This window comes from Dipodomys spectabilis, unplaced genomic scaffold, assembly GCF_019054845.1.
Source record: "Dipodomys spectabilis isolate Male_0828 unplaced genomic scaffold, ASM1905484v1 ptg000002l, whole genome shotgun sequence".
NCBI classification, from domain to species: Eukaryota; Metazoa; Chordata; class Mammalia; order Rodentia; family Heteromyidae; genus Dipodomys; species Dipodomys spectabilis.
The window spans coordinates 17,319,422-17,335,591 of record NW_024870679.1 but is presented as its reverse complement, the minus strand read 5'-3'; the positions used below and the strand labels follow the sequence as shown (position 1 = coordinate 17,335,591).

Here is a 16,170-nt window from a genome sequence, read left to right as displayed (position 1 = left end):
TAGATCCTGAGTTCAAGCCCCAGTACCAACACAAAAAGAAAAAAAAAGGTTCTGGATAAAGAGGTCTAATTAATCAAGATGTATTATGTTGATCAACATGACACTTCTAGAAAAACTACATCCTGTGAGCAAAGTAACCTAGCAAAAAATAAGAATTTAAATTAATGAAACACAAGCTTCAAGTGGACTATCTCCACCAATTGTAATAAGAAATGCTTCACTTATAGACATTATAATTTGCTTTAAGTCTTTTTTTATTTAGAGATTTTTCTTTTTCTGGTAAGGAGATATACCATAGGAAAGCAATTTCACTGACAGTGAGGTATGTATATACTCTACCAAAATACTCCTTATTTTAACTGTTTTTTAACTTTATTTACATATGAAGGAAAGTATCAATGCATATCCTTGGTTCAACTCTATTATATTAGCCAAACTACATGAAATTAAATGAAATGGTGCTTGCATACAAAACTGTTATTTGTAAGGGAATCTAATTTCAGATTCAAGGAACTAACTTTTGGAACGAGCGTTCAGAAGTATAATCACAATCTATTATGACCAAGACACCCGCACCATATTTTCCATTCCTCACAGCACATTTATTTCAATAATTCCTTTATGGAGGTTCTTAGCATGAGCATAGTGTTACACAATTTTTGTACATATAATCACATCCAAAACAAGTTCTAAAATTTAAATTGTAAACATTCTCATCATATGTAGAAATATTTTGTGTATTAAGTTTTGCTAACTGATCAAATTTGGAAGATAATATAAATGAGAAAGCCTATTCTAAACTGTGTAGTGAGCATCATTATTAATTACATTTCTACAATGTTAAATAAAGTAAGAGACAAACCTGTCCTTATAAGCATGTCAAATTTTAGGGAAAATGTTAAAAAGAAACCAATCTGTTAACAAAAGGATGTCTTGCCATAAAGAACATTAGATTTTTTTTTTAATCTATTATGATACAAAAATGGAAAGGGTAAATAGCATCTTTGTTGACAAAGTAGGAGGTAGCATGGATGCACCACTTTATCGTCTGAGAAATGCAACTGGAGTAAAGAATATTTCCTTACCACAAATAATTTCCAGAACTATGTACAGATTTCTTTTAGAAATACTTGTTTAAACAAATCTCCCTCCACTTTTTAGTATAAAAAAAACCATTCCATGTGATTTTAAAAAAACACTTACACATCTAGATAGAATAGTACTCTGCCCCTATTTGAGTGAACAGTCTCAAACTATGATGTACATGATATTTAATGCCCTACATTGAGTGAATTTAGTTAGCAGTTCCTGGTATTATACAAAACACTAAATACATACAAACAAAATATAATATCTTGTTTTTCTATGCAAGTCTTGTGGGGAATCAACAGAGTTTTGAGTCTGGTAACACTGCAGAAAACACAATTTCCCAATAAGTCTGTCTATAAGGTTCCATGGGTAACAGTTTATAAATGGCTCTTAGATGTAAGATTTTTATTGAGCAAACCCAGTGAACCAACAAAACTTAGTAAACTTTAAAAACACATCTTCCCCCTATATAAAATATATAGATTACTTACTGTGTTATATTCAGTTTGCTCTGATGTCACTGTAATTCACTTTTCCCCATTTTCCTGCTTTAGTATTTATAAATGGATAATTTAACGTGGCTTACAAAAAAAAGACAAAGAATTTCAAATATACATCCAATTCAAATTTGCTATTTGAAAGGTTTCCTGGTTCTATGAAGCCGCTTCTGCCATTAGTAGAGAAAATGAAGTTTCTGTAATGGAGGCTGGCTTCTTAAGTAGTGACGTGACTTCCACCATGCCAGCACCAGTCCGTGGAAGATTAGCGTTTACAATGTGTCGCTGTAAGTGCTTAATCCAGTCTTCCTGAACAGACAGTGGTCCTCGAAAGACCAAGCCACAAAACCTACAGGAGAAGTTGATAGTTGTTTTCTTATCATAACAGGTTCCATTTAAAACCAATTCACACAAACTCTTCAAGCATAAGAAATAAACTTCAAGGGTGAATAAATGCAGTAGTGGCACTCACTAGACACTATGTTGAGAATGAACTCTATAACTTATGGGTGAGAAAAGAGGGAAAAACCAGGAGAAAGTGAGAGAAAGGGTGACATTGAACCAAAACAATGTATTCTTTACCAGTAACTATATGTAACTGTAACTCCTCTGTACAAAACTTTATAGTAACAATAAAACATTAAAAAATACAAAACAAACAACCATCCCCTACCTATTATGGATAAACGCACACAAATAAATAAACTTCATTACATACTACATATAGCACTTGTGATGGACAAGTTTCTAAATTAAGTCAGAATGACTTAATAGCAAAACTTCCTATTTTTCCTAACAAGTCACTTTTACAAGTCATAATATAACAGAGGCCTAAGTTGCTGAAGTAAACAACAGTATAATATAATAACAGTAAAATTTTGTGTAAGTAGTACATTATTTAAGTAGAAATTAAATGCCTTTAACATCTAATCCTTTAAACTCATTTACAACAAGAACAATTACTCCAAAATGTATCAATCTAAAGACACATCTCAAATTCAAAATCACTTAAAAGTGTAACTCTGCATTTTCCTGTGAGTATATGCACGGTATGTATATGAGGGAAAGAAAATATGTTCCATATAAGCAAGAACTTAAGACAGTTAAAAAAGGAAATCAGGGGCTGGGAAGGTGGCTCAGTGGTAGAGCGCTTGCCTTGCATGCTCAAGGCCCTGGGTTCGATTCCTCAGCACCACATAAGCAGAAAGAAAAAAGCCGGAAGTGGCGCTGTGGCTCAAGTGGTAGAGTGCTAACCTTGAGCTGAAGAGCTGAGGGACAGCGCCCAGGCCCAGAGTTCAGGCCCTACGACCGGACCAAAAAAAAAAGGAAATCAAGCACAACTGAATAAACACAGCTGAATGCTGTAGCTCACATCTCTAACGGCAGCTACTCAGGAGGCAGAAAATGGGAGGATTATGGTTTCAGCCAGCCCAGGTGAGTACCCATCTCAACCTATAAAAGCTGGGTGTGGTAGTGATTTGTGCCTGCCATCCTAACTAGATAGGAGGCATAAATAGGAGAATGAGGTCTAGACCCACTTGGGGTTAAACTCGAGGCCTTATCCTATACAACAGCTAAAACAAGCAGGGCTGGGGACATGGCTCAAGTGGTAGGGTATTTGCTTAGAAAGGGTATGGCCCTGAGTTAAACCCAAAGAACACCAAAAAATAAAATGAAACAGACAACTAAAACAAATCACTTTTATCATCACAGTACATAGAGGTTTTAGACTAATGCACTTGATTAGCTGCCAAAGTAAACAACAGTCTAGGACAAGTCATGTAAAATTTTGTGTGCCCTTATATGTTGAGAACAGCCTTTGACTGTTGAGAATGTACCCTTGCCAAGCTTAAAATCCCAACACTTTAAAACAAAATCCGTAGAATCAATCAGATTTGGCAATAGGCATATACCTGCATCGGAGAATGTAAACCTCGTCAGCACCATGAGGTAATGTTAGCATTTTCTTCTTGCTTCCAGATCTCGACCTTGATTTCTTTTGCTTGCAGTCTAAGGCTAAGAAAGGGAAGAGAAAGACTTAACATTCCTTATATATTTTAAAATATACCTAAATGACACATTTTTAGAAGTTAAGTCATCTAATAGTTTAAAATGTGCATTCACTTCCTACCAGCATGCACTTTCAGCTGATTATCTAATAGCAGTTGCACTATCCACATATATTTGTCATTTGTCATGTACTTTTTAAAAATCAAATAATACAGTATTACAGCAAACTAGGACTGGGAACAAATAATGGAATAATAAAACTAAACTAAGTTGGTCAATCATTACAATAAAGACAATCTTTACTTTTGGTCACACATAATTTTAAAATATAGTTAAATCTTCCATATTTTCAAAAAATTATAATCTTCTAAGATCATTATAAGTTTGTATTTGATTACCATTTTATTAAGTAGGTCTAACATGCTTTGAAGGCTGAGCAATACATCAACATAATGTAAAGTTCAATGAAAAAAATCAATTTCATAGTAATTCAAGGGTAAAAAAAACTTTATGCCCCCCTTTCTAAAAACTCAAATTGCACTCCACATACAATTATGCAAACATGTAAGTTTCATTAGAAAATAAATATAAATCTGTATTATTGCATATAAGTTTAGAACTAGAGCCAGTATTATTTTTATTTGTTTCATTTTATATTTTTTTCAAGTTTCTTTTTAAAATGTGACTTAAAAGGAAAGTGTTCTTAAATCATTTATTCCAAAAAGTTTAATTTTGAAAAAAGATATTTTTATAAATAAGTTGAAATGGTTAGAATATAATGTTTGTAAGTCTTTGAATGCAGACGCAGCGATCCTTCAGCCAAAGGGATGGTAGTGATCCAGGGTGCTGCTTAAGGAAGAGACGGTAAGAGTTTACCCATGGGGACCCAAAGGGTCATGGATAGAAACGCAACAGAAGAGTCACTCATATGGCTTTTCTTATACTGCCTGTGAAACCCTCTGAAAAAATTCTGACCAAGAGAGAACAGGAACAGCTATGCAATGGTTTTGTGAAATGAACTGTTACATGTCCAGATTCCAAAAGGACAGATGCTATTATTACACACCAGTGAAAATGTTCCTTATGCTAGTTATGTTCCAAGACTAACAGAAACACCACACAGAAAATTAAAGCCATAAGAAGCCTAGGTCTCACTGAAGTCACTGATTTCCATTTCTGATTACCTGGCTGTTGATAAAAGGAACAGCCAGCACCCATCATCTTTTTCTGTTTACTTGTAGAACAAGACTTAATTAAAGAACTATTAGAAGTCAGGTTAAATATGAAAGAATGGCTAGTTCAAAGCTAAACAAGCAAAATCTGGAATACAAAACTCTTAAGACAGTTTCATTAGTTATCTCAGTCAAGAGCCTGGCACACAGAGAACTCAACAAATACTTTAGGGTGAAAATAAGGCAAAACTCAGAATTTAATCATGGACATTAGACAGTGTACAACCAGAAGTCTGTTCTACCACCATGTAATGTGAGTAATCTTTCCAGCCAATATACTTCTATCATTCATGTCAAAGTATGCTTGGTTAACTTAGATAAAAACACTGTGTGTAAAACCAGGTTCTTCACAACTAGTGCAAAAGAGTAAAGTGCCGCCTATTCTGTTAGGAACCTCTTTTTTCCTAATTGCTGTGGTGAGCAATTTGAATTTAAGTGGATTTTAGAGATTCACACACTGGAAAGAGTCCAGAGAATTCAGAGGTAAGTGCTACTAGATGCCAGCTCCTCTTTCCACCTATAAGGTAAACCACACACAGTCCTGCCACTGTAGTGTGAAACAGAGCAAGCTTTTGGTTTGTCATGAGATTACAGGTAAAACCTTACTTTGAACAGCTTGCTGGTTGTCAAAGTTGCCACACTGTATTCAATTCCTTTTAAAATGTAAATAAGTTACTGTAGAATACAAATAGAATACATTATAACAATACTTAAAAACAATGTTCACAGAATGCTAATGTTGGGGTAAAAAACACATTGAAGGAAAAAGGCAAAGGAGGGTGAAAAAGTATGCAAAAGAATGTTACCAGTTACAAAACATTTAAGTTATATTTTGATGCTGTCATATGCAGAAATATTTTAGACTTTAGAATGAAATGTTTTTTTTCTGACTTTTGAAGGCCTACGGACTCTAACAGGCTGTTTTATGAATGAGCAGATTTAAATTTTAAATGTGAATCCCACTGTTGTTATAGGAATTAGTATTTGAAGGTACTTGTCTTGAGGAAGGAGGACAACTCTGCCAGCATGTGACATAATTTCTGGGCTACTATTTAGAGAACTTCATGCACTGAAAAGTCTTAGAATCTTTTAAATAAGGTTCAGATATTAAAGTCTTCAAGTAGTAAATTCTAAATACCTCTTATGCTCATCCATCACTTTAAACCTTATAGTATGTTAAGTATGAATAAACTGAAATATGAATCCATTTATTTCCCTAATACTAGCATTCTATCTATCCCTCTGATACTAACAATACATTTAAAAACTAAGTGTTTAACACACTATTAAACTATTAACATGTATACAGAGGGGATATCTATATGGTACCTCTTTATGAAAAGACCATCTACACAAAATGGTCCGAAGGAAAAAGAAGATGTACAGATTATGTCTAACAAACATTTCCACTTAATGGATTTTATCCTATCTGGAAGGAAAGCAATTTTGTTCTGGAATCACTAAAACATTAACTATAGAATGAGTATCTAGCATATTCAATTTTAGAACAATAGAGAGCTCACTGATAGTCAAAGGTGTAACAAGTTGTATTCTATGAGCAATCTGCCAAACAGCTAAGTTTGTTATAAAAAGTCTTTCTTTGTTGTAGGGCTTTATTTTCACTTACCAGTGTTTTGTTTTGTGTTGTTTTTTTTTTTTAAAAAAACAAACTCCAAACATCTTTTAAAATTTTCAAGGGCTGGGAAGGTGGCTTAGTGGTAGAGCGCTTGCCTTGCATGCATGAGGCCCTGGGTTCGATTCCTCAGCACCACATAAGCAAAAAGAAAAAAGCCGGAAGTGGCGCTGTGGCTCAAGTGGTAGAGCGCTAGCCTTGAGCTGAAGAGCTGAGGGACAGCGCCCAGGCCCAGAGTTCAGGCCCTACGACCGGACCCCCCCCCAAAAAAATTTCAGTTTTTTCAACCTAACATTCTAAATATATGTAAAATATGCAAAAATACATTAAATTTAGAAATGGTTAATTTTCTTCTCTAAGGCTATAATTGTTTCTTTTGAAAGGAACAAATTCATTTACTCCAGGTACCTACTGAAGGTGGCAGAAAGTGAATCGACGTCATCTAGAAAACTGTTGGGTCTTTTCATGAAAGATCTCAACTACTACTCTATCAGTCAAGAACAGTGGTATCAGACGTTCTCATTCCAAAGAGGAGAAAGAATAACTGCTTCCAAGTAAGTCCAAAACTCAACAGGGAAAACAGCATTAATCTTTCACCCTCCAAAATTACCATTCTTCATGTGCTACCTCCCCAAAACACTGAGGTGTCTGGGCCCACAAACCTTCGGTAGCAGGGCTAAACTCAGGATTCAGCACTTTTGGGCCAGTTTTGTGCCTGTAACTCTCCCAGTCTGGAGCTACATAATGGTGTCTAGTCGTCCTGTGGTCCTGGAAGCTGCCTGACTCCCACTGCCCTAGTATATGGACTGTACAGCACTTCTGACTATAGGTCCACTCAGCACTGCTCAAGAACAAGATCCAGCGAGGGCCTTGCAAGTCTCCATCCCAGCACCCAGTTAGCCCACACTATCCACTAGATGGATCTAGAAATCTAGATGGAGGTAGCCAACCTCCATAGCTCTTGCATTCTGTGGGCATGAGCCAGAGCTTACCACTTAAGACTTTTGAAACAGTGGGTGAACCAACCCACCTGGGAACAATGGAGCCAAAGCTACCACATAGGAATGCAGGGAGCAAAGACATGCCTTCAGGCACTGCCCTGATGAACAACACCAGGCTTCTAATATACAAGCAACCTTTTTGCAAGAGTCTCTGGGGGTACCTTTCGTATGCTTTCCTGAACACTTTTTCCTTCTTTGCATGACCAGGCTGTGATTTATTTTTTTCAAATTCTTACTTTATCTATAAGTCCCTTCCTTCCTCTCTCAATTTTGGAAGCATTTTAAAGAGTTCATAAAGTAGCTGAATGTTTCGTTTAGAAATTTCACCCACCAGATCCTAATTCATTGCCTTTAAATTGTGCATTCTATAAAGTTCTAAGGTCAAGAACACACTTTTGCCAAGTTCACAACAATGTAGCAAGGATGCCCTTTACTTCTGTGTCCACATTCCCATCTGAGACTTCCTCAGAATGGCGTTTATATAGTCCATACACATATTCTGGTCTTAACCAGACGTATTCTCTTAGAACATTCACTTTTCCAATAGCTCTTTTCTGATAGTTCATCAGGATCATCCACCTGTAACGCTCCATTCACAGAATCAAGTGTTTTGAAGACCACTCTTTGGAATTCTTTTAACTATCACCCAGTTCAAATGCTGCTGTCAGGAATCTGTAAAAGCAAACAACTTCCCACTCACTCAAAACTCTGGAGACTGGAAGTCCAAGGGCTTGGCACTTGATAAGCATCTTTGCTTTAGGTTGTAACACCAAAAAATAAAGAGATTGAGAAAAGAGACCAAAGCCATCCTTTGTATTAGAAACCTATTACTTAGAAAATCAGCCACTCCCAGAATGAAGAGTATTCATTACAGTAGAGCCCTAATGGTGTAATCATCTCTTAATACTATTACAATGTAGTAAGTTTTAGAAAGGATGTATAAATCATGTGGAATGGAGTAAAACGTACAATGGTATCTGGTTATATATACCCCAAATAAAAGCCATAAATCCTACTGGAGGGAAGACACTTTTTTATAGTTAGCAAGAATAAAAATAATGCAAAGCCCAGAAACCATCTTTCTCCAACCACAAAAAGCTGCTGGAGATGGGCATAAACATCTTAACCTACTTGGGTAAGTCAGTACTGATGTTGTGAGGATTTGTGGTTCTAGGCTGGCCAGGGCAAAAAAGTTCTTGAGACCTTTCCTTAATGAAGAGCCAGATACTGTGGAATGCACCTGTTATCCTAGTTACCAAAAATATAACATAGGCAGACAGCACCTGGATCCATACCTGGGCAGGAAACAAAACCCTATCTCAAACATAAATAGAAAATATGAAGCCTGGCTGGGAGGTGTGGCATGAGTGCCAGCCTACCAAGTCAGAAAGCCTGGGTTCATAAACCCAGTACTGAAAAAAAAGAAAAGAAAAAAGAACAAAGAGGGGAGAAAAGAAAGTTGGTAGTGATGGTGGCAGTGAAGAGGTGAGAAAAGGATGCCTCGTCCCAAGTAGCAAACTAAGATAAACTCAATTCTAATTACTACCACTAATCCTTCAAGGCTCATAGCCTCAGTGCCAATTGGTATTTTCCTTCTCTAAGTCCCACCTGAGAAACCCAGAGAGTTTTGTTGTTGTTTTTAAAGAAATAGATTAGCTTGTAAAAGACAGTGCTAAGTGAAGAGGAAGCAATTTGATGAAAGGCATTCTTAAGCTTACGTGCCTTATCTGCACTAAGTGACACACTTCATTTGTATGTGGCCTACACAGTTGCACAGGGTCCCTCATGTGGCTGAATGCTCTCCTGTTGCAGTCTTGAAATTCTTACTATCTTTTAAACAAATGATACTACATACTTATTTTTCATTGAATAATGAAAATTCAATGAATAGTATCCTAAATAGGAAAGGATGTACTCATTTCAACTTCAGCTGTTGGCCCATTAAAAAAAAAGGTAGCTATTGAGAAAAACCCTTGAATCCCCTTCCCTGAAGCACATTATAATTGGAATATACTTCCTATTTCTATAAACACAAATTCTCTCTAATTATACCAACATAATCAGCCAATCATTATCAAGATGAGCAATATTGTTTTATTGTTTTGAAAAGCAATGTTTCCTTCTTAACCCAGAATTAAGCATAAAGACATACAATGAGTTTTTATTTTCACCTTTTTTGGGGACAGGAGTACTGGGGTTTGAAATCAGGGGCTCACATTTGCTAGGCAGGTACTCTAGCTCTCAAACTTCCAGCCTTGTTTGCTTTAGTAATTTTGTGAATGATGTCCCACTCTTTGCTCATGCTGGTCTGAATTATGATCTTCCTATTTATGTGTCCTATGCAATGACAGGTCCACCTTGCTCAGTCTTTTTTACTGGCTGAAGTAAGAATCTCGTGATTTTTTTGGGGGGAGGTCACCCATGGGGCTTGAACTCTGGGCCTGGGCACTGTCCCTCAGCTCAAGGCTAGCGCTCTACCACTTGAGCCACAGCACACTTCTGTTTTTCTGAGCGGTTAACTGGAGATAAGAGTCTCATGGACTTTCCTGCCCTGGCTGGCTTTGAATCATGATTCTCAGATCTCAGCCTCCTGAGTAGCTAGGCCACACCTGGCTTCCTGATTTCTTTTGTCTGTCTTCCAACTATGTTACTCCTAATCTTGGCATCTGAACTAGGATGTAAGACACCATGACTGACTTATACATTCCCATTTTCTCTCTCTTTGGCACGTGCGCGCGCGTGTGTGTGTGTGTGTGTGTGTGTGTGTGTGTGTGTGTGTGTGTGTGTGTGTGTGTGTGTGTGTGTGTGTGTGTGTGTGTGTGTGTGTGTGTGTGTGTGTGTGTGTGTGTGTGTGTGTGTCCGTGCACACATGACCAGCTTGTCCTGGGCCTTAAATTCAGGTCCTGGATGCCATTTCTGAGCTTTCTAGCTCAAAGATAAGTGTTCTACTACTTGAGCCATAGCTGCACTTCTGGCTTTCTGGTGGTTAATTTGAGAAGAATCTCACAGATTTTCCTTCCCTGGCTGACTGCAAACTATAGTCCTCAGATCTCAGATACCTGAGCAGCCAGGATTACAGGCATAAGGCACTGTGCCCCGCTGAAACAGAACTCTTAAAATGAAAATATCACTAACAATATCTTTTTCCTAATCAAAGTTTTAACTTTTATTTAAAAGGTAGTTTATAATGTATTATATAAATTATTTAAAGCATTGAACAGTGCCTCACTACAAAATTAACTCCAGCAACTAGCATTCTAAATCCTCTACCTGATTCCTCCTCAGTCCAATTCAATTTCCTTATCTCTTCTACTCCCAAGTATTTCTAATAATTTCCCACATAGTGACTCCTTCCTTCAGCTATGCTCCATCCCTATACAGGCCCTGATTTCCATTTCAATCAGCTATCCTTGAGGGTCCACTGAAATACTGTTTGCAGGGATGGGGGATTGCAGTAGTGGAGTGTATTCTTTGATTCAATCCAAGCCCTGGATCCAAGAACCTCTACCCTTAAAAAATCAATTGAAGGGGCTGGGAAGGTGGCTCAGTGATAAGAGTGCTTGCCTTGCATGCATGAGGCCCTGGGTTCAGTTCCTTAGCACCACATAAGCAGAAAAAGCCAGAAGTGGCACTGTGGCTCAAGTGGTAGAGCGCTAGCCTTGAGCTGAAGAGCTGAGGGACAGTGCCCAGACTCAGAGTTCAGGCCCACGACCAGGAAAAATAAAAAATCAACTGAAGATCAAACCAAAACCAAGTACTACTTACAAAAGCCTTGCTGATCTGTCCACCTTAAGTACTGTCTTCAAAAAAGTTCCAAAGTATTTCACAGAGTAACTCTTCAAGCACAACTGTCTATTTGTCTTATATTTAATAGTTTGTATATATGAGTATGTGTTTACTACATGTGAGACTCAACTTATCTCTGTATAATGCATAAACCACAGTACAAGTTGAAAGAATGTTCACTGAATTGGTTAATAATCAATCAATAGTCTGCTGGTAGAGTGGGCCAATAGCTTAGTTTGGGGAACGTAATAAACAATAATTATTTAGTATCTAGATAAGTTATTCTACATATGCCAGGAGATTAAATTATATTTAGTCTATTGTTTGGCAAGGCAAAAATAAGAAGAATATGCAATCGCTTGAATATATATTATACTAATATGAAAGAAGATACTGCATACACTCAAGAAAATACAAATCACTACACACTGAGAAGCTTGTACAATACTTTTTTCTTTTGCTATTATTTTTTTAATCACAGCATAAAGTGCTCCCACAGCACTTTTGACAACACAGGAAAGACTTTTCTAGTGTCTTAGCAAGCACTCAGCACCTGATGCTATGTTATATAAGTTCATTAGCACATCTTGTTGTAGGCCTCTATGGCCTATTATTAAAGTTTTAAACAGGCAAAAGTATCTATTTGGTAACATGCAATATATACTTGAAATAAAAATAGACAAGAAAAATGGATAAGAAAAATAAAACACAGACCTTACAAAAAGGAAAAGGGTAGACACATTTACATTAGCATTAAAATTGGAGCTAAAAAGTTCTAACACTAATTTTTATTATATTTTATTTTGTTGTATAAAGGTGCGTACAGAGGGGTTACAGTTACATAAAGTCTTGTCGAACATTGTTACCCACTTTTTTTTCTCCCACTATCCCCCCTCCTCACCCACCCCCAACACCCTTCAACAGTTGTTCATTTCCAACATAGTGTCTTGTGAGTATCATTGTTGCATTAGGTCACTCTTGGTCCTTGTTTCAGCATTTTGTTATTCCCCTTCCCTTCCCCAAATCAGATAAATGTCTAATACTAATTTTTAAAACATTTTTCTCTTTGGAAAACTAATTTCCCTAATTAAATCAGTCATTTGTTATAGGTAATAACTATTGTGCCTTAGTTCCAAAATATTATGAAGAGAGTGTTCTGAAGATAATGAAATAAAGTCCTTTCCAAATATATTTTGGAGATACACAAAAGCATTTTTTATTAAATTTAAATAAGTAGCTAGACATTTCCAATTTATTTTAAATCCCCAAAGTCAGCATTTGGTTTTGAAATTTTAATCTATGGATTAGAATGAATCAAGAAGGAAAATATTTTAGCTGCTGCCACGGAAAAAGTATTAGAGTTCTAAGATAGTGTTGTTGGCTAAACAAAAGGGGACTGAGGGCAACATGAATCTCTTGTCAGTGACTACTTGGTGGACAGTAAGTGGATAGCAGTAATGTTTAATAAAAACAAAATATCAGAGTGTATCACACACAATTCAAGTGAGTGAATAAGATTACATATGTGGGATTAAGATAGGTACATCAGCGGGAGCACTTGCCTTGAACTGAAGACAACATCCAAGCCAAGAGTTCAAGGCCCACGATCGACTCCCCTCCCCCCAAAGTTGTTTATTTTGTGACACTGAAGATGGAACCCAAGGCCCTGTGTGTGCTAGACAAGTGCTCAGCCCTGAGCCATACATCCTTAGCTCTTAAGTAATTTCTTGATGTTGTACAATTTATTAACCAGGGATAACATATAATACTAATATAGTATCAATCTCAGACATATCCTATGACCCAGCTATACCACTTCTAGGCGTCTACCCTGAGCAACAGGAACCAGGATACAAGGAAACATGCACCTCCATGTTCACTGCTGCACTATTCACAATAGCCAAGATATGGAAACAACCCAGATGCCCCACTACAGATAAATGGATCCAAAAATTGTGGTATCTATATACAATGGAATACTATGCAGCCAATAGATAGGACAAAATAATGGCATTCACAGGGAAATGGATGGAACTAGAGCAAATCATTTTGAGCGAGGTAAGCCAACATCAGAGAGAGAAACAGCACATGGTCTCCCTGACATGTGGATGTTAAATCCAAAGCAAAGAGATATGACAAAGTAAACAGGACTTAAGAAACAAAGGACATCTACTTAATCTGTCATAATTTCTAATAATCTGTATCACTTCTAAATGACTCCAAGTTCTTGACCTTATATATAGTACATATATGTGCACATCTGAGGGAAGCTAGGAGGAAGGCACAGAATTAGAGGGAAACAGGTGAAAAATACAGCACAAGGGCCCATCAGCTGCACTGGACATTAAGGAAAATGAACTAAACAACTCAAAGGCAACAATGGGAGGGAGGGAAGGATATGGAGAGAGGGAACAGCTGACACTAAGCCCAAGAAAAGAAATGTACGGCCGGGCGCTGGTGGCTCACGCCTGTAATCCTAGCTACTCAGAAGGCTGAGATCTGAGGATCGCGGTTCAAAGCCAGCCCGGGCAGGAGAGTCCGTGAGACTCCTATCTCCAATAAACCACCAGAAAACCGGAAGTGGCGCTGTAGCTCAAGTGGTAGAGCGCTTGCCTTGAGCTGAAGAGCTGAGGGACAGCGCCCAGGCCCAGAGTTCAAGCCCCACGACTGACCAAAAAAAGAAAAAAGAAAAAAAAAGAAATGTACGTATCATCCAATGTGGAAGAAATAGTTGTACTGTCAAAGCTTATAGAATTCACAAACTTTATAGACCATGATAATGACAATTTGCCTTGTGAAGGTTAAAATGTGTTTGTGATTTTAAGTATCACTATATACAATACTGTGAAATACGTGAAATTTATGTAATCACAATCTCAATAAAAATTATTTTTTTAAAAAGTGGCACTAATTCTTGGCTATGAGTACAGCACTCTACAGTGATAACCAAATAATACTGCTATTAAAATTCCCAGTAGAAAAGTGTCACTTAGTTTTTTTTGTTTTTGTTTTGGTCCGGTCGCCTCTGGCCCTGGGCGCTGTCTCTCAGCTCTTCAGCTCATGGCTAGCGCTCTACCACTTGAGCCACAGCGCCACTTCCGGCTTTTTTCTTTTTACTTATGTGGTGCTGAGGAATCAAACCCAGGGCCTCATGCATGCAAGGCAAGCGCTCTACCACTGAGCCACCTTCCCAGCCCCACAAAGTAAGAATTTTTGAGAAGCAGAGAAATAGCATCCTCAGTTCATTCAAGGATAGCTGGGAAAGTCTAAGTTAGAAGGATTTCACTCCTTCAAAAGGCCACAAATTCCCATAGAAGAAGCCTAACAGTGGTTGTTGCTAAAAAGGTTTTAAAGTTTATTCTCACAGGTAACCAAGCAGCCTTTTACTATTTAGTTTGGAGGTATCTAAGCTTTTTCTTCAAGAGTGGATCAAACAAGTAAAAATCCACATGAATAAAGACAGACTAAACTGGAACACATAGAAACACAACAGATACCCTTATGGATAGAGGCTTTATTCCCATTTTACCTTTACATTGCTACAATTTTGGGGTTTAGCAGGACCAGGTATTTTATTCTTCAAAAGAAGAACTGATGCTATTAACTCACATTGAGGTATTTCTTATAACCTGCTGGTATATAGGATTTCATTCAGTTCAATCTGTCCATTTTGTGAGTATACTATATTATATCTTGATCAATATCACCTCTTCTATCATTCTAATTAGGATTCTTATTTATTCAGTTTGACTAGAATGCTCCCCAGTTTATCCCCAACTTATTCGTTCTAGAATTTTCAAATGCTTTCTAAAATAAGAAACCTTAGGAGTCTCTATATATGATCAGAGAATAGTGATTAAAAACAACTCTTAAGGACAGCCTTGATTTGAATTTCAGCTTTGCTATTTATTAACTATATAGGTTCAAACAGCTGCTGAATTTCTCCCAGTCCTAGTTTCCAATAAAAGGGAACTATAAAATGTGTACATCAGATGGCTGTTTGTAATTGTTAAGCATGTAAACTGCATAGCACAATATCAATACCAATAGACTATATTGTGATAACAATAATCCTAATAATGATTTCCCATGTCTGCATTTTCTGTCTATTACCCCCAACTTTAATGTCTGCAGTTACCTTCTAAGCCTGATGATGGTAGAGTTACATGAAAATTACAACCCCATAGAAGCAGCTCTGATCTAGTCAAGTAAAACTCACTTGTCCTCTCCTTTTTTTTTTTTTTTGGTCAGTTGTGGGGCCTGAACTCTGAGCCTGGGCACTGCCCCTCAGCTCTTCAGCTCAAGGCGAGTGCTCTACCACTTGAGCCACAGAGCCACTTCCGGCCTTTTCTGCTTATGTGGTGCTGAGGAATTCAACCCAGGGCCTCATGCTTGCAAGGTAAGCACCCTAACACTGAGCCACCCTCCCAGTCCTCCTCTCCTTTTTAATATAAATAGTCAATAGTATCCTGGTCCTGTGTATATCACATCAAGGAATAAAGCAAAGAAGCAGAAGAAAGACACCAGTATGAATACAAGCATTTCATTGGCAGCAAGAACATACTGATATAAGCCATACAACATGAGTAAGGAGAAAAGATTGGGAATAGAACAGCCAGAGAAAGCAGAAGGTTAGAGCTTAAGAAAGAAGAGAAATAAAAAGATGGGAAAGAGAATTTTAGGCAAAAAAAAAAAAAAAAATTTACATACATCTATTTTGAAAAAAAGGACATATCTTAAGATGTGAGGATGGGAATTTGCTGAAGGAGGGATTAAAAGACTACAAATGAACAATCAAAGAGAGCATTTTGAAAGATATAAGAGGCATACTACATGTGAGCAAGCTGACAAAATTTTCACAAATAAGTGGTGTAAAGAGGAATATGAGAGGCTGGACTAGCTAACCAAAAAAGCACAGAAAT

The 16,170-nt window shown here is 37.2% G+C and overlaps 1 protein-coding gene across 3 annotated transcripts in view; it reads right to left on the bottom strand.

Moving 5' to 3' along the window:
• Positions 1-240: 240 nt before the first annotated feature.
• The window catches only part of Znf644 (zinc finger protein 644), a 78,594-nt gene continuing 62,664 nt past the window's right edge, over positions 241-16,170 (bottom strand). For 2 of the 3 annotated variants that reach the window (XM_042674948.1, XM_042674954.1), the window contains exons 5-6: positions 3,500-3,602; positions 241-1,935 (exon numbers count right to left, since the gene is read on the bottom strand). In XM_042674948.1, coding sequence (XP_042530882.1) covers positions 1,743-1,935; positions 3,500-3,602 — 296 coding nt within the window. In that variant the 3' untranslated portion in view covers positions 241-1,742. Of the gene's footprint in view, positions 1,936-3,499; positions 3,603-16,170 lie in introns of those variants that run through there. The other variant, XM_042674969.1, reaches the window with a different exon arrangement.